Below are 25,596 nucleotides of genomic sequence, written 5' to 3'. Positions count from 1 at the left end.
TTTATATATCTTTAGTTCATATCTCATATAAGTGCTTGTCTATTGTTTACGTACGCATACGCTATACATATATGTTATATATATATATATATATATATATATATATACTATTATAATTAACAAAAACCATTGTTATGTCACATGACATCCAATTGTCTCATTTTTTGCCAAATGACATCATTATTGTTTAACTTTGATAGTCATAACTATCTAATTAGAACAATTAATAAATATTTTAAACATTCCATATTAGTGATTTATCTATATAATTTTATAGTAGTAAATAAAATAAAAAAGTTAGAAATAAAAGAATGTATGTAGAACTTTTGAAACTCATTTTAGTGTGTGTAAATTTGTTTTGTATGTTTTTTGTTTATTAGTGACCGATTTCAGAAAGTGTCACGATTCGTCTTTTGTAACATCCAAAATTTCTAAGAATAATATTTAATATATTATTTAATTAAGATGGAAAAGTTTACTTGAGTTAGTAGAGAAATAATAAAATAATAAAGATATAAAGATAAGTAGGCTAATTAGATGTAATTAATTATGCACCAAAAAGAAAAAAATGGGCCTAAGTTCCATGGGCTACCCCTTAAAACCCTAGTTCTTTCCATTTTCACACATCTCTACACCTTGGCCTACACCATAAAAAACACACACTTCTCCAATTCCCGTTTTTGAGAAAACCACCCACAAAGACACAAAGATTCCTGGAGATCTAACCGTCGGATCGGTCTCAAATATTAACTGAGTGTTCATGGTATATAAATGAAGATTTTCACCGATTAGATCTTCTATCAGATTCGGGAAGTTCGGTTTTTATTAGCAAAACCGTAGCAGCTCAAAAGTGAAGATTCCGGCGACTGTTCAGCTGTTCAGGCGACTGTAGCGGCGGTTTCCGGCGAAGGAGAGCTGATGGGTTTGTAGATCGGAGAGAGACGCTTCCGTGGCCGCTCGAATCCAAATCGGAGTTCATTTGATATGGTTTTGGGCTTCTCGAGTAATTTCAGACAAAAACCTAAAATGTACGTTTTTGTTAAAAAAAAAAGCTTACTTTTCGTGCACGGATTTGCATGAAACTTGGTAGGATGATAGATCAGGTCATGATTATTGATAAAGTAATGAACTTGATAGTAAACGAGTTATTTGGTTTGTTTTGGGTAAAACGAGTAGTGTTCGGTTTGTGAATATAACGGGTAAACGAAGTCGGTTTTGCATGAAACTTAATAGGATAGTAAATCGGACCTTATTATGTGATAAAAATGTAAAATTGATGATTAAAGTGGACTAAATGAACTCGTGAGTATATACGGTTCACTTAGAAACCCTAGATCTATCCTAAACGGGTTTGGAACCCATAAAGGTTCAAGCTTTATGGTACTCGAGCTAGATCATAGGAAAAGAATGACATGGAAATGTTTAAGGAATGATATGATGCTAAATATGAGCTAGGAGGATAAAATATGTAGAAATAATGAAAATGAAATCCTAAAGACCCAATAATGGGTGTAAGCGAGTGAGCAACCATTTGAATACAATGTGTGTTTGAATACAATGTGTATTTGAATACAATGTGCGTCTGAATACAATGTGCGTTTGAATACAATGTGCGTTTGAATACAATGTGTGTTTTAATACATTGTGTGTTTGAATACAATGTGTGTTTGAATACAGTGTGTGTTTGAATACAAGGTGCATTTGAATACAATGTGTGTTTGAATACAATGTGCATTTGAATACAATGTGTGTTTGGAAATGTGCATTTGAATATAATGTGTGTTTGAATACAAAAGTATTCAAATGGGATGAGAACACTCAATTAGAATAAACCAGACTTAGCCATTTTGTTGAAATCTAAATAATGCGATTAGGACAGGTATTGATACACATAACTAATGTACAGTTAGCCGAGCCCAATTAAAGAGAGGAATAACCGTTAACGGCTAACGTAACAGGATCCAGGTGAGTTTCTAGCCCCATTTCCTTGTTATATTTTCGGGACTGTGTGCATACTCAATTTGAAAGTTAATACAATTACCCTAAGTGGTAAGTGTATGCCCTATATGATTTATGTGATAGATATTATGTTATGAATGTGAATGAAAGCTTGTCAGTACGTGAACGATCTTCGGATATTGCACGTATTGCCAAGGAAGATATGTGGATGAAGTACAAATGTATATGAAATATGATTATGTATGAAAGGTATATGTATGGTATGTGAGTATGTATAAATGCTAAGGGAAGCATATATAGAAATATAGAATGATATGGATATGTGAAGGAAGTATGCACGAGTGTGGAAGAATGAAGGGACATGACCCTACTAATATCTGATATAGAGAAGAGAGGGACCAGACCCTAATAATATCTGAGATAGAGAAGAGAGGGACCAGACCCTAATAATATTTGAGATAGTGAAAGAAGGGACCAAACCCTAATAATATCTGAGATAGAAAAAAGAAAAGAAAAGAAAATGAAAAGGAAAAGGAAAAGAAAAAGGGACCGGACTCTAATAATATCCGAGATAGAAAAGGAAGGGATTAAACCCTAATAATATCTGAGATGGAAATGACAGTAAGTATATAGTATAGAACTAATAAAGTATGAACGTATGTATTAATGTATGAAAAAAAAGTAATAAGTAAAGTATTTAATATGTATCTTCGGATGCATATATGAAGGTAAGCGTATGTATTATATGTTGTCTGATTGACTAGAATTCACTCAGCGTAGCTGACTTTTAGTATGCACGCATGTGAGTAGAATGAGACAGCTAGCTTGAGCGGGGCACATGACAGAAGAATAAGAAGGTGACATCGGAAGACTCGAGACGTTTTTATGAAATGATGTTTTAATTTTGAAGGATAAAGATATTTATTTAAGACATGTTATGAATTAATATGTAATGATTAATGAAAGTTTTATATTCCGCGAAAGTTTTAATTAACTCTGATATTTAGAATTGTGTTTTTGAGTAAAACCAACGCCAAAATGTAAGGCACCGGGAACGGGGCCTTACATATTTACTCTGAACAATATGAAAATGGTTCATCTCATTTGATAATCTTTTACTATTAATTCTATATAATAAACCTTCTTTTATGCATTGATAGATAGATTTTGCTAATTAAATTGACATAGTTCAACACTCAAGGATAATAGTAGATTGATGATGCTGCATATAGTACATTTTCTTTCAGATATAATAATTATGTGCATTTTATTTTATCAAATGTTAACTGATAGTGAAATTATTGTGCTTATTCATTGTCACAAACTTGCATCATCTAGAGTTTCAGGACAAACTGATATAGAAAATGAGTTGTTTTTATCCCTATAATAAGTGGTGTCATGGCGAGTTTTGTTTCCTTGATTATCTCCATTTATATTCATGAAGAAAAATTCATATCTTTTTGGAAGAGTATCTTTGTGGTGATGACATTGTGTTGTCTGTTATAGGCACAACGCTCTTTTTAAAAAAAATATCATACAAGCTAAGGCCATAAAGTATACTTGACTATTATAAATGATAGGAAAATGGTTGTATTTACGGGTGTTGCGAACCCATTTTATACAAAATCATTGAAAGAAGTAAGATCATGAGTAGTGTGTTCGAAATACTAATATGTTTCTTTTAAGTCAGTTGTTTATTATTGTGAGTTTGTTTGTGTTATATCTTCTATGCAAGAATCTCAAAATTGTTTGATATATGGAAGTAATGATGGTTTGGTTCTCAGTGAGATACTTATTTGTTGCGAATAAATATTTGCAACAGTTTTTTTACTCTGATTTACATAATAGGTCATAACAAGTTTCATTTGAAACATACCCACTTTTAGTATGACTTGAAACATTTTGGGCAAGTTCAACTTGTATTCGACCCTTTAAGTAACTGGGTAAATTTGCTATTTGTGTTCTCTTATAGCTGGCAAAAGGGATAAGTCATGTCAGTCGGTGCAATGCATAAGAACCGGTTTGGTCGGTACAAGTTAGGGTCAAAAATGATATTTTAAGAAAAATATTACTTTTGGTTTCGAACATGTTCTCTTTAAACTTTTTTTACATTTACACACACACATATATATATATATAACTCACTATAACTATTTAGTTTCTTGTATGTTGTTGGAGTTGATAAAATGTGTTAAAATCATCTAAATCTAAAAGTTTAATAAGATGACATGTTTGAAATCGAAAAAAACTGTGATAAAATACCTATAACTTTATTAGTATTACACTTTCTTTGCCGATATTACCAAATATGCAGCTGCTCTTGCTTCTAATTTTATAACCTAATGCATGAATTTAAAAAAAAGACATGAAGTAAGCCACACAAGTTTACTTTTTTGTTGGTTATGGATGATTAATTATTTAATATCATTAAACCCTTAATTTGAATCATTTGGTAATTTATTTTACCAATAGAAACTCTTGCAACTGTTAATTCAGTAGCAAGATGTTGAAATTAACACAACAATATAATAAGAAATAATTTTTTTTTTTTGTTTTTTTAGCCATGAGACTTTTCAAGAGTTTTGATGTGTTTTTTCTACATAATTATTGCAACTTGAAGAACCAGAATCATATAATAAGTTAATGAATGGGATTTATTTTTTCAAACCCGTGTCATACACGGGTTAATAACCTAGTACATACACACACACACACACACACACATATATATATATATATACGTCATACATACATACACGTCATGTACATACATGTTACATATATACATACATGGTATACACACATATATACGCTACACATGCATATACGGTATACGTACATACATACACGCTATACATATACGGTACATATAGATACATATACACCTTTTCTCCACTTATACGGGCATTCATACACGCATATACACGTATACGCATGCACATATATTCATATACACTTATACGCATGTACATACATGCATATACACTTATACGGACATACATATACGCGTATACACTTATACGGACAAACATATACGCCCATACGCTTATACGGACATACATATACGCATATACTTATACGTTGACGTACACTTACACGGCCATGAACTTATGCGTTGTATACTTATACGCCCATACTTATACGGTCGTATACTTATACGACCGTATACTTATACGCCCATACGCGCAGACCAGCTTTCTTTTAACGCGTTTTTTGGGGTTTTTCTTCGATTCTGGCGCCGTCAGCCGCCGTTAACCACCATGGTTGATCGGGGTTTGATTGTTAATAGTCTAGGTAGCTTCGGGGTGTCCAGATCTGAGCTAAGGTGGTCCTTAAGTTTGTTTTTGGTTGATTAAACACCTGAATAAAGCTAGATCTAGATCCAAACGACTTATACGACATCCCAGGGCTGCGGTGTCGGGTTCTAATTTATTAGTACAGCTGAGATAAATCATTTCTTACCTTCGGTTGATCTCGGATCGTTGAAAGGATTAGTGTAGAGAGTTCTTGGCTTAAGTGTGTGTTTTTGAAGGTGTAGGCTATGGTGTACAGATGATGGAAATGGAAAGGATTAGGGTTTAAGGGGTATTTGTACTCCCTTAATCCCATGAACCTTAAGCTCATCTTTCATTTTTAGAAAATAATTAATTCCATCTTTATAGCCTAACATCTTTTATCTTTATTATTATATTATTATTATTACTCTACTAACTCAGTTAATTCTTCCGACTTAAATAATATATTAAATATTATATATAGAAATTTCGGGATGTTACAACCACTTATACGTTGGAACCACTTATACGCCATCTATAACTTATACGCCTAATGAGACTTATACGTTGGACAGAACTTATACGATTTTCAAAATCAACGAACTATAAACAACGTATACGTACGTAAACGATATGATGTATGAACTAAAGATAAGTAATTAATTAATAATGAGGGAACGTTTAAAATGAAGATTTAATTTGATTAAATAATTGAACTTTAGTTTTCTGATGAGGTTTTTAGTAAAAACTTATTAATGAAAATAAAATTTTTCCAAGCTGACCTGGCGGCTTAACCCCAGCCAGGGGCTCTACCCCTTGGACCCCACTAGGGGCTGCCGCCCCAAGAAACCCGCTTCCAGGGGCGCTGCCCTAGGACCCCCGTAGCTAGGTGTTACAATAACCTAGAAATATGATATGGATAGGGCTAGTTAATTGATACATGTAATTGTTATACAATTAGCCGCACCCAATTAAGGAAAGGAGTTACAATTAACTCTGAAAGCAATTGGACCCATGTGAGTTTCTAGCCCCATTTCCATGATATGTTTTCGGGGCTGTGTGTATACTCAATCTGATTAGTTAATACACTTACCTTATGTGGTAAGTGTATCCTACGTGAATGTTTATATAAGATGTATGTATGATATATGAATGTATACGAATGATGTATGTATGATATATGAATGATGTAGAAGAGATTAAGAGTATAAATATAATAATATAAAAGAAAGGAAGGTATCTATGAATTGACTGTAAAAGGGTGACATACCCTAATAATGTCTTTGAAGAAGGGTGGCAGACCTTAAACAATATCAGTGAATAAGGGTGGCAGACCCTAATAATATCTGTGAATGGGGGTGGCAGACCCTATTAATATATGTGAGGTTATATGACGAAAAACTCTTTAAAACGTATAAGCATATATGTAAAGTAAGATTAAATTATGAAAGAAAGAATGAAAGTAAGATGAAGGTATATACTTATGTGTGTACGAAAGAAAGATGAACATGTTAAGTAAGTAATATGTATCTTCGGATACGTATAAGTAAGTATGTGAATGTATTGTATATTGCCTAATTAACTAGAATTTACTCAGCGTAACTGACTTTTATTATGCACGTGGGCGAGTAGAATAAGACAGCTGGATTGAGGAGGGTCACATGGCAGAAGAAATAAGAAGCTGACATCTGAAGACCTTATTTTTAATGTTTGAACTTTAAAACATGTTTTATATTGTTTAAATTTTAAGACATATGTAATGAATGGTTGACATTTATTTATTCCGCGAAATGTTAAATTAACTATGATATTTAGAACTGTGTTTATGAGTAAGTACAACGCCAAAGTAGGGCATCGGGATCAGGGCCTTACAGAAGCATTGTTCACCATTTATAATTTTTTATTGTTTTTTTGAAAGTGGTTTTAGCGGAGAAGGGGGAAAAGGTAATGATGAAGGTATTAGAGTATCTACAACAATAAACTCATACAAACCGACACATCGTCGCCATATCCGATTCCAATTTTTTTCTCAAAAATCTCACTTTTTCCCACAATAACAAACCTCCACACACACACACACACACATATATATATATGTGTGTGTGTGTGTGTGTATGTATGTGAGAGAAGAAGAGAGAAAGTGGGCCACATATGAAGTCCCTTGTAGGTTTGCAGAAAAAGACTCGATCCACAAACTTGATGCCTACAATGGTGGAGTTGGTTTCTTCGTTGTGTGCCATGGTGCCATGTAGATCCAGATAAGGGGAAATCCCCTTGTTGTAAATGCTATAAAAAGTATTATTTAAATGAAAATGAGTGAAAAATGTAGTATTTTTAGCGTAATTATAGAGATAGAGATAAGATGTTGCTTTGAACGTTCTTAGTTATAGGTGGAGGTAAGTAAATTAGCAGCCATAACCACTAACTAAATGATAATCGACATAATCGGTGGGTTGGTTTAATGAATTTTTGAGAATCATTATTTGTGGGTCAGTTTTGGTTATAGATAAATTCAAACCCGCCATAACTGAACCGTCTCATTTACAAGATTCTCAACTCTATGGTGTACAATTACAAGATGTTGTTGATAAATTAGAGAAAATAGAAGAATATAATAAGATAATACTCCTCTTATTTTTACAACATGATTTAACGTTACTAAAAAAGTTAATGCATTTATCGTTTGTTTGGATATTTTGTATTAATACTATGGATTATATATTTTGTTGGATTATGTCATGTCGTTTTTTTTATTAATTTTTGGTACCAAACTTTTAGGCTCAATTACATGTTTTGGTCACGGTTAACTTACCCATAATCGACTTGTTATAACCTTCAAAGCTGATTAACATAAACCGCTATAACGGACCGATTATGGTTATGATTATCTATTGGCCAACATATCGGCTATGGTTATAGTTTTGGCACAAAATCACCCCAAACCGACCCATACACACCTCTAGTTATAGTGAATGCATCAAGTGTTGCGTTATATTAAAAAAAAACTTCTAAAGCTTTTAAAATTAAAAAATCTTAACATACCAAATGTATTATAATATAGGATATAAAATATAGATGAAAGTTTTGCGACAAGCCAGATGTGTGGAAAATAGATTTAAAATGAATGAGATAATAATGCTCGAAGTTTCTGGTTGAAACTATTAGAGTTGTGAAAATAAGAAGAACAATGAGTGCCATGAATGAGAACTTGAATCCTTGTAGGTCCCTAGCTGGATCTTGACGAGATTGAATCGTACAATCAGAGGTGCGGCATCTCTTTGATTAACACTTACAAGAAGTAAACGAGTAGAGTCGAGAACAATCACTTTGAACCTTTCTTCTATTGATTATACACATATTACAATCAATGTTGTAAAAACTCGGGTTTTCAAACTTATACTTTTATCCGATTCAGTTCAATGTTCGGGTTATTTTTATTAAATAAATATAATTGCGTTTATTGAGTTTAAATGGGTTATTTATTAATATATTTTCATTATTTAATTATTTATAATAATATCTTTCTTCTTTTGGCATTTTTTAACCCAAAATGTAAAGATTTGCCTCTTTCGTACCCTCCTTCTAAACTCTAGGGTTCTTCTTGTAAATTTAGTTATAACCCATTTCCCAACCTGGATATCCATTTACCCATCCTTTGTCTAAACGGGTTTTCTTGTACCCGAATCAAGAAATCAATTAGTTAGCTGTCAATAATCGTTTGTAATCAAGTTTTATATTAGGAAATCGTTGAAATAGTCATTTCGCGGCCTCACCGACGGTGTAATTATGTCAATTACACCATTTTGACTCGTTTTTCCATTTTAAACCTAACCGACAACCCTAATCTTGTTATACGTGATAACCTTGTTATTAATCCAATTAATTTTGAAGATTCTTTCCTTGTTTAATCGCCGACAATACCCCTATATATAATTGAACTAATTTGGACGTTTGCATACCCGTTCGTTGTGTTTTGTAGCCGGCCCTATTCACCCTTGTTCTCCCTCTTCTGATTTCGTTTTAAGGTAATTGATATATTGGTTTGGATCGCGTTTATGCAAGGATCAAAAGCCCTAAACTAGTTTTGATTAATTGTAAACAGTTTTATCAATTTGATTTCCTAGGGTTCTTGATCAATTTAGGTTCAGAACCTGTGTATGTTTATTTATAAAGGGGTTGGTCCTTTGTTGCATATTACGGACTGGTCAGATGGGTAAGGTTTGGGGGCAGGGGTCGCGGGTTCGATTCCCCTGCACCCCGTTTTTTGTTATTTTTCTTTGTTCTTTTTTTAAAACTATTTAATTTTTATATTAACAATAATAAGTAATAAAGATTATTTTTAAGAAAAAACGACTTTGTAAATATCATTTAACTCTCATTTTTGTTCTCGTATTATGATTTATTAAGTTTTTTTTTTATATTAAAATAATTGTTTTATATGATAAATCTTTATATATAATATTAAATTATTATAATATTGTTTATATAGTGTTCATAATAAATACCGTACTTAGCATGTCCATTGTTCTCGTTTTCTCATAGGCTTTAACATTCGCGTGTGACTCTTTTCCTCATTCTCACTATCTTAATCATCTTCGTTCATCTTTGAGGTGAGTACCGCATTCCCCTATTTTACTCGCTTTCTCACGTTTTGGGGACATATGCGTAAATTATATTTCTCATATATACGTATACTCAAAACTGCAACTATTGTCTTATGTGTTAACAACTTATACCTTACTTGTTTATTTGCTTATTTGCTTTGTATGCTTTGGCATTCGGAGAGGTCCAACATAATCTCAGTCTAGTATGATCATACGACAATCGTTATAGCTTTGTGTTTCTCGACATCTCAGTTATACTTGCTCATTTGGTTGTTTTGTTATTCTTATATGACTTGTTGCACATACATATTTTTATTTATACTTTGAACTGGTGTGTTGCTCACTCAACCTTGTGTTAACAAAACCATTATATTTTCAACGAATATGCAGGTATTCGTTTGATGTGAAGTACAAGATCACTTAAGGATTTATGCTAAAAGAAAACTTAATGAGATATATTGTTATTGATTATTATATGTACTTGGATTTTGTATGGATGTTTGTGATTTGGAAATTTATTTAATAGATATCGAAACTTATATTATTGCTTGATAGTAACCTTTGAAAAGCTGTGAGCAATCAGTTTCGCCCCGGCATTTGTGCCGTAGGTTGGGGTGTGACAAATGTGACATTCGTCAATTTCGGGTCACTTTTGTATTTGTTTTATTATGTAAACTCGACCCGTTTTGTAACCTGAACTCTTCGATATAATCAAAATGATGGATTTTATATTATAGTATTGTTTTATACTTGTCGGGTCTCGAAAACACCCTTTTTGATCCCTAAAATGGCCTTAAAATGCTTTAAAACAACTCCGGGGGGGCAAAACTGCCAATTTTAAAAGTTCAGAATTTCCACCAGGTGACCTTAGCCTGTGCTAAAGGGAGTCTGCACCAGAACTCGTTTTTTGTTGTTTTTATGCAAACATGTGACTTAAACCAACCCATTTTCATGCAAGACTCTTTATGCTTGACCCTTTCAACTTACCCTATACATACATGACCATTTCCTTCATTTTACACCTGCCCATACCCCAAATTCTCTCTCAAATTCAAAGATCTTAAGGTTGTTCTTCATTAATTCTTGGCAGTTTGACTTTCCAAAGTCAAACTGACCATGTTCTTTCATTTTAATTAACTTGCTAACTCTTATTAATACTTGAAGCTTATGGCACAACATATATATAATATACACCCATTGTTACCTTTGGTGATCACTTTTCCTGTCTCGGTCGGTTAAGTGTCGGGCCTCGTAAGACAAAGCTTCATGGAGGACTCACGTGGTCCTTGATATATATATAATTATCTAGCTTACTAACCATGCTTAACTTCTTTTCATTTTTAGTTTGTATTTCATATTTATGAAGTTCTATGGTTATGGGTGTGAAGAGACTAGCCTCGGTTTAACCGTAAATAGCTCAAACCGTAAACCGAACTTGTTTACTAGTTTTGTTAAATAATTGTATAAAATGCTTTATATTAGATTTAAGTTTCTAAAATCATTTATATAATTTCTATGGCTATGGGTTTGTAGAATCTTACCTCGGTCTTAACCCGAAACAAGATCCGAACCAAAAACCGAACTTTCGTTTAAAGACTTTATAGTTAACTTTTTGGTTGTAAAACTTAAGTATCTTCATTTATAAATTATTATGAAATTTCTTTGATATTTGGACATGTGGAAACCATCTATGAACTTATTAAGAGTTGGAAACCGAACCAAACCGAACTAAACCGATTTTCACTCGCTTAAGACACACAAGTGTGTTTTTAGCTATCAAGACTTGTATAAATCTTTAAAAATACTTTATAAAGTTTTTTTTAATTATTTTCTTAAGTACTTGGAAATGTTGGATCCAACTTGATCTTATAACAAAGTTTGGACCGACAAAACCGAACACTCGCTTAACATACGTTGTTAGTTCTAAAACAATAAAACTACAAACTTTGTTAAGTCTTACTTAATTTTTATGAGTTATCTCATAACATTTAATATTTTGGAAAGTTGACTTTGGGTTTGACCAACTATCAAGACCCGAACCAACAACCGAACACTCGTTAAAGCCCGTTTTAGTATCTATATTATAAAGGGACTTGCATTCTTGCATTTTTACCCACCTTATTACTTAACATAGGTTGAATAAATAATAATGGTAGATACTTTAACCCGGGTTCGAGCAAACTTATATTTTAAAGGATTATTTCTATAAATTTCTTAAATAGTTACATTTTAAACCTTAAACTTTAATTGTTTACATTTCCTATCTTGTATTTTAAAGTTTTCCTAAAACAATCTTTCTAATTCAAGGTTGTTCCTTTAATTTAGGCTTTATCGTTAAACTACGTCCTTCCGATTTCCCGTCTTTTACCGACCAAGTTTAATACTTGAATGTGAGTACTTTTCATACCTCGTTTTCCATCTTTCGTTTTGGGGGTGATATTGCATACTTATTCAAACTAAATGCTTTATACTTGAGTCTTAAACCACAAACTTTATTGTATACTTTACTTAAATAAATGTTCGATTTGGTGTTCTATGCTTACATGCGTATATGCTTATGTGTTTACCGCTTTTGGTTGGTTGATTCATAAATTCGTGAACTATCTGGTATTCTATTATAGCACGGTGTCATTAATGTATTCTTATTAACGATCTCATTCATAAATCCGTGAACTATCTGGTATTCTCTTATAGCACGGTGTCACTAATGTATTCTTATTAGTGATCTCATATTATCCAAATTATTGTTATTATTTATCGTTTCGTATACAAGATGTGGAAATTTCATATTATATACATATTGTTCAAAACTATGAATTGCTCACCAACCTTTGTGTTGATAAACTTTATTTTATGCAATGTTACAGGTTTGCATTTAGGTTGATTAGAGATAATGAAGAAAACGTTTTCAAGACCTCTAGGATATTAGGAAAATGAAAAATATTTGATTTGCTATATTTTGTTATGATTATCTTATGAACAAGTATGTTATGTGACATTTTGATGTTGTGAAATTAAACGAGTTTGTTAAATATTGTCGCTTTAAATAGTATCATGCGCTTATGGGCTATCCGTCACATCCCGGCATGTTCCGCCGCCATTGGTCGGGGTGTGAATCAACCTAAGAATACAAGAACTCGAACCAGTTGTTCGTTTTTCTCTCTAGAAGGCATGGAATGCTTTCTATGAAAAATTCTACATTATGGCCGAATATGGGTTTATATAACACTCATGTTCGCTACTTTGTTTTCACTAATGAAACAATTGAAAACAAAACACACTTTAGTTTTGATTAGAATCTTGACAATCGAATAAAGTGCAGTAAAGACGTATACCGCTATTTATTTTATGTTTTAAGTCTAATTGAATAATTTTGACTTTTATCTCACTGTAATGTAAGGTGATCCTTAGTTGAAAAATAGCACTAAATTTTACAAATACACATAAATAATTTCCCTTGACCGTTCTTTGATCATCTTCTTGCTTTAGTGCGGTACAACTCGGGTGCTCGAGTCTTCCCTAACCACACCCACTACTTCCTCACAACCTATTTTAATGGACATTTGTTGAACATACCTCCATTCAACTTCATCTTAAATTCTTGTATTTTCGTTTATTTGATTTCTAACTACAATTAGATGATTTTTTTTTTTAAAAAATTGCATTGTAAATTAAAGTGTTTTATTTCAATTATATGAACGATCTTCCAACAAATGGATCATTGTACAAGGGGATCGATGAAACATGATACTCTTGTTTTTAAGAAAAGATGGGTAGAGACTTAGAGTGGGTTGATCGACTCACAAACTTTATTATATAATACAATTTGGATAAAATGTGAGGTTAAAATGACTTGTTTAAAGTTTGTCGATAGAAATGAGTGTTATTTAAAAAATCTCATAACATAACATGACAATACAAAGGACAAACCTAAGGACACAACATTATGGATGATCTTATATAAATAAAGAAGACGTACTAGGATTAATGTCGATGTTTTCTCCAACTCTCTCATCCCTCTCATTACATGTGTGTGCTCTTTCTAGTTCTTACGTAACATACACATATAAAAATAAATTATGATGAAACCATAATAGAATGTAGGTTTTAACATTATGTGGAGGCTTGTAAACGAACCAAATATTCGGTGAACTATTCATGAACCGCTTGATGGAAAGTTCGTGTATTTAATAAATGAACGAACATGAACATAAAACTTGTGTTCATTTAATTAAATGGACGAACATGAACACATTTTTCGTTCACTTACCTATGTTTGTGAACGTTCGTTTACGTTTGTTCGTTTACATATGTCCGTTGTGTTCATTTAAGTTTGTTCATTTATGTTAGTTTATGTTTGTTTGTGCTTGTTTACATTTGTTCTTATATGTTTGTTTAACTTTGTTCAATTATGTTCGTGAACTGTTCGTTTAGATTTTAAACGAACTAACATGAACATGCTTATTTTTAAAACAAACGAATATGAACACAAATATTCGTTCGCTTAAGTGTTCACGTTTATGTTCGTTTAAAGCTAATTCATGTTTGTTCGGTTTATTTACTAAACCTAATTATTTGTGTGCTCATTGTAGTTCTTACTTTCAAATATATAACAAAAAGAATAGTCCGGGGGTGTATAATGTAATTTTAACAAAAGTTCCATTCGATGATCCCCAAAAGAGAAAATTCTTCCAAGACCTCAAGGGCTATTGTACCCACATCACATTAAATGACATTACTACCCATCTAATTTTGAATACATGACGACACCGTTTTGAAATAAAAATTAAAATCCACAGACTTTAAGAAAACTGCTTTAGCTGGTGAATTACATATTTACCCCTGCTCGGATGAACGGCGCAACCACCCAACCAAACCAACACCAACGACTCGTTTTTTTTTAATAAAATGACCAAACTATCCTGCAGGTTTTGTCTTTAATAGGATATATTCACTGTAATTTCACTTGTTTCATGAGGGTAGTTTGGTGAACAAAGGTCACGCATTTGTGTCGTGGTGAACCATGCCACGAACGTGAGCCGGTGCGTTCAAATGGTCTTTTTGTCCGTATCACGAGTTGTGACGTGCTCACGGGTTTACTTTAATTAATTAATTAAATTTTACATTTTAAAAACAATTTTATTTGTTAAGATAACTAAAGAAAATATAATTTTATTTGTATTAAATTTAGCAAAATACTAACTTTTAATATTCTCTAAGTTGTGTAATAAAATATAAAACATTTTTTACATATTCGCAACTTTTTATTGTAATCCGCACAAACTTGTTTCTTTTTCATAATTTACAAATTACAAAATGCGTTAATAGAAAAACGCATTTTACTTTAGACAAACTATCTCCAAATGGGTTAAAAATGCAAGCTAGATTCTAATATAAACGCACAAATGCATCACCTTTTGGCTTAACTTAAAGTTTAAATTAAATTCAAACAATCGCTAGTCATCAAACAACACAAACACAAAAACATGTAACTTATTACATATTTACAGGTTTGTTGTATCAAATTTACATCAATTCTCCCAACTAACACCTACCTTTGTTGATTTTGAGACAACCCAAATGAAACTTATCACTTTTATGTAATTAATTTAGGGCATGTTCGTTTCAAGGATTTGTAAGGAATTCTAAGGAATGTGATTTTAATCCCCATGAATTGATATGTTCGTTTCATTAAATGAAAAAATATGAATGGAAACTAAATCCCATCAAATCCCACATTTCATGGGATTTTAAAATCCCACCTATTTGAAAGGATTGTTAAGGATTTTCTTATTAACAATAAAAACCCCTCCAAAAAAATTCAAAAAAATTAATAAAAAATTCATAACTCAAAATATAAATCAAAAACGAAAAATGTAAAAAAACTAAAACGTTTCCGCCTTTACCCTCGTTCTTAAAAAAAAAGAATGAAGAAGATTCCATTTTCAATACATATTAACCAATCAAACACATGATAGGGATTCTCAAACATTCCATTCCAATTCCAATTCCAATTCCAATTCCTATTCCTATTCCTATTCCAATTCCAAATCCTTTAAAAAAAGTTCGTGAAGTGAACACGCTCTTAGTTACGCATTTTTTATTCTTCATTTTAGAAAATTAAATATTACACAAACTCTAAAACAAATAAATTTACACTTTTAGTTTCACCATATATATATTATTGGCTTTAATAGTTCCATTTAAAATACGAGTTAATACGAAATCTACGATATAAAAATGCCATTAAAGTAAACTATGATGTTCTTTTTAGTTCAATTAATAATAATAATGATAAAATGAAAAAAGTGAAAAAGGTGTAAGGGTAATCCAGTCTTTACAGATTGAATGCGACGTGGCAACCTGTGGCAACATCTATGATTTGTAACGGACGTTTATATGCAGAGTATAATCGGAGAAATGACTGTCAAATTGTAATCCTCTTAGGCAAATTAGTATCCACATCGGCATAACAATATCCACGTCAGCAGAAACATGAGGGCTTATATAAAGAAAGTCTAGTTTTCTCTTTTCTTTTAACACAACTCCAAATCCAAAGACCACTTGAAAATTTTGTTTGCCTTTGCCGTCGCCGGCGATATCTGACCGTATATGATCTCGCCGGAGATGGATTTTCCGGCAGCCGTTGTTCGTGTTCTAGATTTTGTAATTTGTAGTTTCTGTAGGTGACGTACTGACCTGACCTAGGTTAACAAGTTTTGACTTACATAAGAATTTGTAATAAAAGCTGATTAGAAGAAAAAAAAAAAAGACATCAATTTTGCAGGTTATGTGCTGTGGTTTTTAGTTTCACAGCCATTTTGTGATAATTAGTATTATGCCGTTGAAGATGAAGGTGCAGCCGGTGGATTTCTCGTCGCCGGAGTGTTTTGAGTCGGTGAAGGCCGTGCCGAAGTCTCGGCTGAGGCGGCTGTTTGATTTCTCGAGCTTTTTGAGAGGATCAACGGCGGATGAGTTATTAGAGCCGAGCTCTGTTTGTTTGGATGAAATGGTCAAGAATTTCATAGATGAAAGCAACGAGAAGCTGTCGGTTACCGATGGCTCTGAGGATGATCTTGACTCCTTCAATTGCTTCGGCAACTCGATCAACAACACTTCGTTGGCGGACTCTTATGACTCTCTCAAGGTAATAATAATAATAATAACTTTTATAATTCAACTGTATGGAATAATTTGTGTAGTAATTGGTCGTGTTATTTTTTGTAGAGTTTGGTTCTCTGTGAGACGGTTTTCGAAAGGAATTTGTTGGCGGATGCTTCGAAAATCGTCGATAAGAACAAGATCTGCAAGAAGAAAGACGAAGCTAGCCGGAAGATGGTCGCCGACAGCCTCTTAGCAGCTGGATACACCGTTTCCATCTGTAAATCCCGTTGGGACAAAACATCTACTTATCCTGCTGGTGAGTTACTCAATATTCACCCTCTGAAATTAGTTTGCTTTAAGAACATTTATTATGGCTCCAATTAGTTGAGTTGATTTCATCAGTTTATGTATTAATAATAATAATAATAATAATAATTTGGGGGTTTTGTAAGAACAGTAGAGTATTGAGTATACTGATGGTGTTATTAATTTCATTGATCAGGTTTAGTTTTGTAATATTAAATTTGGGGATTTTGTATGAACAGGGGAATATGAGTATATTGATGCTATTATAGAAGGTGAGCGAGTGATAATCGACATAGATTTCAGATCAGAGTTTGAAATTGCAAGATCCACCAAAGGCTACAGAGCAGTTCTCCAAATGCTTCCTCATATCTTCGTGGGTCGACCCGATCGTCTCCAGAATATTATCAACATAGTTTCGGACGCTGCGAAACAGAGCATGAAGAAGAAAGGAATGCCTCTGCCACCGTGGCGCAGAGCCGATTATGTTAAAGCTAAATGGCTCTCTCCGTACAACCAAACTGTCAATGAATCAAACAAACCCGACGCCGCTTCAGACCACAAAGCCCCGATTTTGATTGATGAGTTAGAGATCAAACCAAAGGTCCCAAAAGCTGGAAGCAAAGTTGTTAGTGGTTTGGCTTCTGTGATTGAAGGCAAATAATAATAATGGTGATGGGGGTCCAGAATTGATCTAAATCCATTCAAGTCTCTTGCTTGAAATCTTGAAAGGGAACCCAAATCATGATATGGATGAAATGGGATTTGGATTTAATTTTTGGACCCTTTGAAGCTTTTGGTATTTTGACTATCTTTAGTTGTTTTTTTTTTTAAATTTTGTTTTTGGAAAAAAAGTAAGAAAAAGTAAAAAAGAAAGAAATAGAGAGAAAATATATAGATAGTTTAAAGAAGATAAGATGGATAGACTGAAGTCCCCTTGGTGTTTTTTGTGCTGTAAGGGTCCATCTTTTTTTACTAACTGCTTTTTATAATAAATGATAGTATAAATAAGTTGAATATTGTATGGTTTGTTGTATTTCTTGATTCCCATGCTTCTAGAAATGGTGTTTATGTTTATTTCTAGCATAATTTGATACCCAGACCATGGATGTATTACTTGGTATATTGGTTTATATATTATTAATACACAACTTTGGAAATTTCTTTAATTTCGTGTTCATCTAATGTTAAGAGTGAGGTTTAGATCTTGTGTTTTTGTATGTTGGGAAGTCATTTTATTCAGATTTATATTGAAGGTTTTAAAGTTTTGTTCTTGCTTTTTATTTAACTTTTTTTTATGACTCACACCTTATGGTTTATGTTCTTTATTTTAAATGTTTGGGTGACAAATAGTTAAGTTGTGATTTTAGGTAGGTGACGATGGTTAGTTTTGGGGAGGGGAGGTTTTTTAATCTTGAAGAATGGATAAAGGCAAAAGGAAAGGAAGGACAATGGGTCCCAATGTATTGAAATTTAATGATCTTGAATAGGTCCACAATGTCCTTACCTAATTTGGTGGATAGTGTATATATCTATCTAAATGCACCATACCCTACAAGATGTTCATTGTTTGCAATGTTAAGGACCATTGACATGATGTTTGTCCTAGTCCCACCCGAACCACCACACGTCGTTAGCATATGCGCCATTCAAGATCTTGTCGGTACATAACATGTGTACAATTATTTACTAACGTGTTTATAGTATTCGTTGTGTCGTCATGTAGTGTTAATGTTTCTATGTATGTGCGCGTGTGGAGATAACACTCATCAATTAATTTAAAGAAGGGGCGTCATGTTTGTGTAAAATTTTTTGTTTTGATTTTGGGCCATTCAAAATTGCGTCGGTACATAAACATGTATGCATTTGTTACATACGTGTTTTTATTATTCGCTATATCGTCATGTGGTGTTAATGTTTCTGAGTATGTGCGTGTGGATATAACAATCAATTAATTTAAAATCGATGCGTCACGTTTGTGTAAAAGATCGTTTGGTTCGTGTCAGTCAATATCGTGTCGAACATAAACACGTGTGCGTTTATTAACCGACGTGTTCTTATTATTCACTATATCGTCATGTGGTGTTAATGTTTCTGAGTATGTGCGTGTGGATATAACAATCAACTAATTTAAAACTGATGCGTCATGTTTGTGTAAAAAATCGTTTGTTTTGTGTCATTGAATATTGCGTCGCACATAAACATGTGTGCATTTATTAACTGACGTGTTCTTATTTGTCACTATATTGTCATGTGGTGTTAATGTTTTTGAGTATGTGCATGTGGATATAACAGTCATTATTTAATTTAAAACCGATGTACTTAGGTTTGTATAAGAAAAAATCATTTTAATTTTGCGTCATTCAACCTTGCGTCTGTACATAAACAGGGGCACATTTATTAACCGGCGTGTTTTTATTATTCGCTATATCGTTATGTGGTATTAATGTCGTTGGTATGTACGTGTGAATATAACAATCAACTAATTTAAAGTGTGTATAAGAAAATCGTTTTAATTTTGTTCTCAAAGCTTAACAATTAAAAAAACGACAAAAGAGTAAAATTATTATTATTATTTTTTCATAGAAACATCCAAACAATTTACAATGAAGTGGCAGGTAAGCGGGCAACAAGCTGCGCCGCAGCCCCCTTTTGGATAGCAAACTCAATCATACTAAAAACAAAGTTTCGATTCTTATTGGCCGATACGTTACTATGCACAATTTTCGATTTTTTTTTGGATAACAATGGGAATATATTCTATAATCAATAGAAAAACAAAGTTACTTATGGCTTTATGTTTAGGCAGATGAATTAGAATGTGCTACTAAGATATGTCATTTTTAGAAAAAACAAAAAATATATATAAATTTTCCAAACGTAATGATGATTCATAATTAATAAAAATAAAAAATAAAAAGATATCGTAACAATAACAAGAAGAAAAAAAATGAAAATAAAAGAACTTCGCAGGACACAATATCCCTTACCCAGATACCCTCACGTGCCACATGAATCCGAGGGTTATAACTTACTTTAATCGGTTCTTAAAAGACTAGTCACGTGCTTATCATGGTACTTTCTTAAAATTAATAATGATGGAGATAATCTATTCTTTCTAATTGAATTCTTTCTAATCGAAGACTACAACTTTTGTCACTTGTTAAACTCATAGCCCTTTTTTTTTGACAAGAAAATTTCTATAAACACAGCCCAAAAAAAAGGCAAAACCACCCACAAACACCAATTACATAAATGTAAACCGACACCACGAATCCCAAGACAGGGAATACTTATCAAACCTATTGGAAAACTAGAAAAAACTTAGGGATTTAATCTCACTAATTAAATCACCCACCCTAACAATTTTACGATCAAAAACACATTCATTCCTAGCTTTCCATATTCGCCAACAGCAGATGATAACAATACCTTGAAAAGCAGTTTTAGCATATCCTTTAAGCCCAACATAATTATGCACCTCCATCAGATCATCCATGGAGAAGGCAAAAAAATTATTAATACCACACCATGACGCAATAGCTTGCCAAATAATCGAAGCCACATAACAAGAAGTGAAAATATGCTCAACTGACTCGTCTCCAAACTCGCATAAAACACAAATCGAGCGGCCCACCGAAATCTTCCTATACGATAACGCGTCAACAGTCGGAATTTTACCCAAAACAGCTCTCCAAGCGAAAATATTACATCTAACCGGAACCCATCTACACCACCGAAACGACCCCGAGCCACGGAAACCACTCTCGGCCCGAATAAGATTTTTAACAGTTCCGACAGAAAAACCACTAGACCCACCACCGACCCACCTCCAATAATCCTCTCCATCCGGAAACACCATCGGTGTAATAGAAGCTTCCATACTGCCAATTTCATCCAACACTATCGAATTCCTCTCACCATCTATCCAACTCCAATCAAACACCAAACCGTTCGGCCCTTTAATAACCCGATCCGAAACCAAACAATTTTTAAACCTTTCAACCTTAAAAGCATTACAATAAACATCCTTTAAGGGCACTGAAGTCATCCAAGGATCCAACCAAAATTGAATCGCACCCCCCGAACGAACTTCTCCCTTAAAAAAATTCCGAAAAGGAACATTTCCGACTGAAAGCTTATTCACTTGTTTAGCTATATTAGCCCACACCCCATTACCCAACCTACCAATTGGTAACCCACCCCACCCAATCGACGACCTATGAATAGCACAAATAACCCTCTTCCAAAGACCATTTTCACTCTTATACCTCCACAGCCACTTACTTATCAAAGCAACACTGGAAACACCAGTACTACAAATACCAAGTCCCCCTTCCTTTATCGGCACCGCAACTCTCTCCCACGCAACCCAATGAATTTTCTTAGACTCCACCGAGCCTCCCCAAAGAAACTTCTTATATAACGAATCGATCTTCTTAATAACCGCTTTAAGAACAACATAGAGTGACATATAATACACCGGTAAACTCGAAAGAACCGACTTAATAAGCGTAACCCTACCTCCAATCGATAAAGTTTTCACCTTACAAGAATCCAACCTATTATGAATGATATCCACCACAAGATTCCAACTAACAATCCGATTCATATTCGCCCCAACTTTGAGCCCTAAATACTCAAACGGAAACTCACCTTTCCTACACCCAATAACGTTCGCCATGCACCCTATCTCATCATCCTCCACACCCACACCGAACAAAGACGATTTAGCCACGTTAATCTTCAACCCGGAACATAAATAAAAACACCTCAACACTCTAATAACACACTTAATATTATCAATAGACCACTCCCCCAAAATCATCGCATCGTCCGCATAAAACAAATGAGAAAGAACCGGCCCATTGTTAGGAAGTTTGATTCCACAAAATAAACCTTCATCGCACACCGCACGAATCATACACGAAAGCGCCTCCATAACAACGAGAAACAAAAAAGGAGAACTAGGATCACCTTATCTCATTCCTTTAGAACATTTAAACTCGTAAGTCGGACTCCCATTGACCAACACCGCGGACCGTGCTGAAGAAAGAAGTCCTCTAACCCACTGACACCATCTATCCGGGAAATTCATTTGATGAAGAATAGAAATCACAAAATCCCAATTCACGTTATCATACGCTTTCTCAAAGTCTATTTTCAAGAAAAAACATTTCTTCTTCTTTAACTTACACCACGAAACAACTTCATTAATCACAAGCGGCCCATCTATAATAGACTTACCACGAATAAACGCCGACTGTTGATCCGAAATAACCGAGTCCAACACCACTTTCATCCTATTCGCCAACAGCTTGGAAATAACCTTAGCAATAACTCCCACCAAACTAATAGGCCGGTAGTCGTTTAATGACAAAGGATCCTTCTTCTTAGGAATCAACGTGATAAACGAAGAGTTACAACCTATATTGATCTTACCGTCCTCAAAAAAATCTGTAAAAACTGCATAAAAGTCTTCTTCAAACACTCCCCAAAACTTTTTAATAAAGAAAAAATTGAACCCATCCGGTCCCGGCGCTTTGTCACTTCCACATTCAAAAACTGCGGCTTTAATCTCCGAAGTTTTAAACCGCTCAACCAAAAACCCACTATCCTCTTCCGACAGCCTTAAACAATTAATACATCTCAAATGCGGTCTATTATCCAAATCTTCATGAAAACGCTCCTAAAAAACTGAAAAACTTCTTTTTTAATTAACGACGCCTTAGTAACCCACACCCCATTAACATTCAACCCTGGAATCCCATTCGAGGCTTTGCGACAATTAACCATAGAATGAAAGAACTTAGTATTATCATCTCCATCCCTTGCCCACTTCAATCGAGATCTTTGAATCAAATCTTGAAGCTTCAAACCTTCATGTTCTTTTAAAACCGCTTTACACCTTGCTAAAGTCCATACTTCATCCTCCTCTAAATCCCTTTCTTCAAGACATTCTTCTAAAATAGCCATTTCCTCCCGAACCACCTTTTTCTCCTCTTCCTCTTTAACTACCATCTCATCCCTCCACCGTTTAATGTGAATCCGCAACCATTTAAGTTTAGCTAGCAACCTCAAATCCGACGAGCCTTCAAAAACAAAAGAGTCCACCGCCATATTCACCACATCTTCGAACCCGGCACGACAAGTCCAAGAGTTCAACACCCTAAACGGCCGAGGGCCAAAGTTAACCTCTTTACACGACAAAATAATAGGCCTATGATCCGATATACATGTAGACAAAGCCCTCAAACAAGCTTCCGGCCATTTATTAAAAAAATCAACACTAACTAAAAACCGATCCAACTTACTACATTTCTTCCCCCCTTCACGAATACACGTGAACCGGAAATTACGCATCTCAAACTCCCTAAGAATAGCTTCCGGATAAACCCATTAAACGACCGAGAGCACCCCCCTTTGAACACCGAATTCCTTCGTTCAGACGCCTCCCTGACAACGTTAAAATCTCCACAAACCACCCAAAACCCGTCACCACCTCCAACCAAATCCGACAACCGATCCCACAACATCCTCTTACTCATCGCCCCTTGCGGAGCATACACGTTAACAATATTCAAAAGACTCCCCTCACCTTTCATGAAACCTTTTAAAAACAAAAAATTCCTATCCTTTATACAATCTAACACCCCAAAAACTCTAGGGTCCCAAACACAACATAGACCACCCGACAAACCCGACGAAGCAACATACTCGAACTCGAAATTACCTTTAACCCAGAATTTGGCCAACAACTCTCTAGTAACAATCTCCAGTTTGGTCTCTTGAAAAACACCAACATCCACTTTCTCACTGCCAACCAAATCTCTAACCCAACTAGCCTTATAACCACCACCCCCCCCCCCAAACCCGCAAAGATTCAAAGATAAAAAATTCATGATAAAACACCATTAATACCTCCCACTACAATGTTCTCCTTAACCAGGCCTTCAAAACCGTGAATCTGCACTCCAGCTACCAAACCCGTCTCAACCGTGGCCGCAACCTCTTCATCCACTGACTCCCGACCAACCCCCACTTTATCTCCTCCATCCGCCCCCACCCTCATACTGTCCTGACCGTCACCTCCATTCATTTCAAAACCAACAGGGGTACTGTTGAGATCCACTCCTCCGAATGAACCACTAATCCCCACTCCCGAACCGTCACCTTCATTCTCCATCTGGGTATACTTTCCACAGTTTGTAATCCCAATAATTGAATTAAGACTAAAAGGATCACTGGATGCACATCTGGGCCTTTTCTTAGACCGTCCCACCTCTGGCCCAACAACCCCACCATCTCCAAGCCCACCCCCTACCTTCTTTTTCAATTTCTTTTTCCTGTACTTTTTTTGACGGGAACTACATCCGACCATAAACTCACCTTCATGCAAAATATTTCCAACAGCATCATTAACCCCCCTAATTTCACCTTCTTCCAATTGATCACCATCATTAAAACCTTGTTCAACCCCGTCTCCTGATTCTCTAGAATTACCATCCGCTTCCAACCAATCCGGAATCCAGTCACCCACTTCTTCATAAACCGAGACCCGAAATAACTTATCTTTCCAAACCAAAGTGACTAGATTGTCAATCTTCAACCCCTCACCCCTTAAAATACCAATACAACTAACCGATAAGTCCCCGTCATTCTCCGAAAGTTGAGAAGCTTTAAGAATCTTCCCAAACTTCTCACCAATCAAGTCAAATGTCTCGTTACAAGCCAAATGCAACGGTACCCCAACAATCTTTAACCACGCAACTCTTTCACCATGCAATGACTGTCCAGTCTACCTATCCAACGACAAGAACCAATCATTCCATACCGGTTTATCTTCAAGGAAGTTAGAAGCTTCGAATTCGTTTTCAAACGTTAACAACACCGAAATGCCCCCAAGATACTGCAACCCAACCTCACGCCTCCCCACCGAATTAACAAACCGGCGCATATCAATAAGTGCTTTGAAGTCTATCGCTCGTCCCACCAATGACCTTCTATACTTCCCTTGAAAAGCGCCGGTCGAATCAGGAATAACCACCTCGCAACCATTGACATCTTTCTTCTCCCCCCCGGTGTCTTCACCGCCTTTCCTGTCAGCCAAAATGTCCCGGAACGACCTTCCCCACATTCCCCTTACCGTGACACCATTATTCGCTCTGAATCTTTCACTGCTCTTCTCCTCCTTCTTCCTCCCCCTCCCCATTTCTACCCCACCATTCATCCCCTTCGCCACTGGCTTGCTCCCACTAACCTGTCTACTACTCCACTGCCCCCCATTTTCAATTGCAAACTTAGCAATATTAATAACTAACCTATTCTTACCCATCTTGATGCCAGAAAGC

At 34.6% G+C, this 25,596-nt stretch overlaps 2 protein-coding genes across 2 annotated transcripts; one reads left to right on the top strand and one right to left on the bottom strand.

Moving 5' to 3' along the window:
* The first annotated feature begins 16,665 nt into the window (after positions 1-16,665).
* On the top strand, positions 16,666-17,953 carry LOC143634733 (uncharacterized). The gene is made up of 3 exons (XM_077102742.1): positions 16,666-16,985; positions 17,066-17,258; positions 17,488-17,953. Exons 1-3 carry the CDS (start codon positions 16,677-16,679, stop codon positions 17,907-17,909), a joined length of 924 nt encoding a protein of 307 aa, XP_076958857.1. The 5' UTR covers positions 16,666-16,676; the 3' UTR covers positions 17,910-17,953.
* A 4,270-nt stretch (positions 17,954-22,223) lies between these two features.
* Positions 22,224-24,147, bottom strand: LOC143634746 (uncharacterized). Its single transcript, XM_077102751.1, has 3 exons — positions 23,595-24,147; positions 22,986-23,505; positions 22,224-22,875 (listed from the first exon to the last, which is right to left on the bottom strand). Exons 1-3 carry the CDS (start codon positions 24,145-24,147, stop codon positions 22,224-22,226), a joined length of 1,725 nt encoding a protein of 574 aa, XP_076958866.1.
* Between the last annotated feature and the right edge of the window lie 1,449 nt (positions 24,148-25,596).

Source organism: Bidens hawaiensis, unplaced genomic scaffold (assembly GCF_021521415.1).
Source record: "Bidens hawaiensis isolate Kalapana, Puna unplaced genomic scaffold, B.hawaiensis_p1.1 tig00007232_1, whole genome shotgun sequence".
Classification (NCBI taxonomy): domain Eukaryota; kingdom Viridiplantae; phylum Streptophyta; class Magnoliopsida; order Asterales; family Asteraceae; genus Bidens; species Bidens hawaiensis.
Note: the sequence above shows the minus strand (reverse complement) of the source record. Positions and strands in the feature narration are given on the sequence as shown.

What these genes read in the sequence shown, in the direction of transcription:
- LOC143634733 (XM_077102742.1), top strand. Translation starts at nt 16,677, where the DNA reads ATGCCGTTGAAGATGAAGGTGCAGCCGGTGGATTTCTCGTCGCCGGAG. An exon ending in ACTCTTATGACTCTCTCAAG is followed by an intron (nt 16,986 to 17,065) that starts GTAATAATAATA and finishes TATTTTTTGTAG; the next exon opens with AGTTTGGTTCTCTGTGAGAC. An exon ending in AACATCTACTTATCCTGCTG is followed by an intron (nt 17,259 to 17,487) that starts GTGAGTTACTCA and finishes TTGTATGAACAG; the next exon opens with GGGAATATGAGTATATTGAT.
- LOC143634746 (XM_077102751.1), bottom strand. Translation starts at nt 24,147, where the DNA reads ATGAATTTTTTATCTTTGAATCTTTGCGGGTTTGGGGGGGGGGGTGGT. An exon ending in TTTGAGATGCGTAATTTCCG is followed by an intron (nt 23,506 to 23,594) that starts GTTCACGTGTAT and finishes AATGGCCGGAAG; the next exon opens with CTTGTTTGAGGGCTTTGTCT. An exon ending in GGGTTGAATGTTAATGGGGT is followed by an intron (nt 22,876 to 22,985) that starts GTGGGTTACTAA and finishes TAATTGTTTAAG; the next exon opens with GCTGTCGGAAGAGGATAGTG.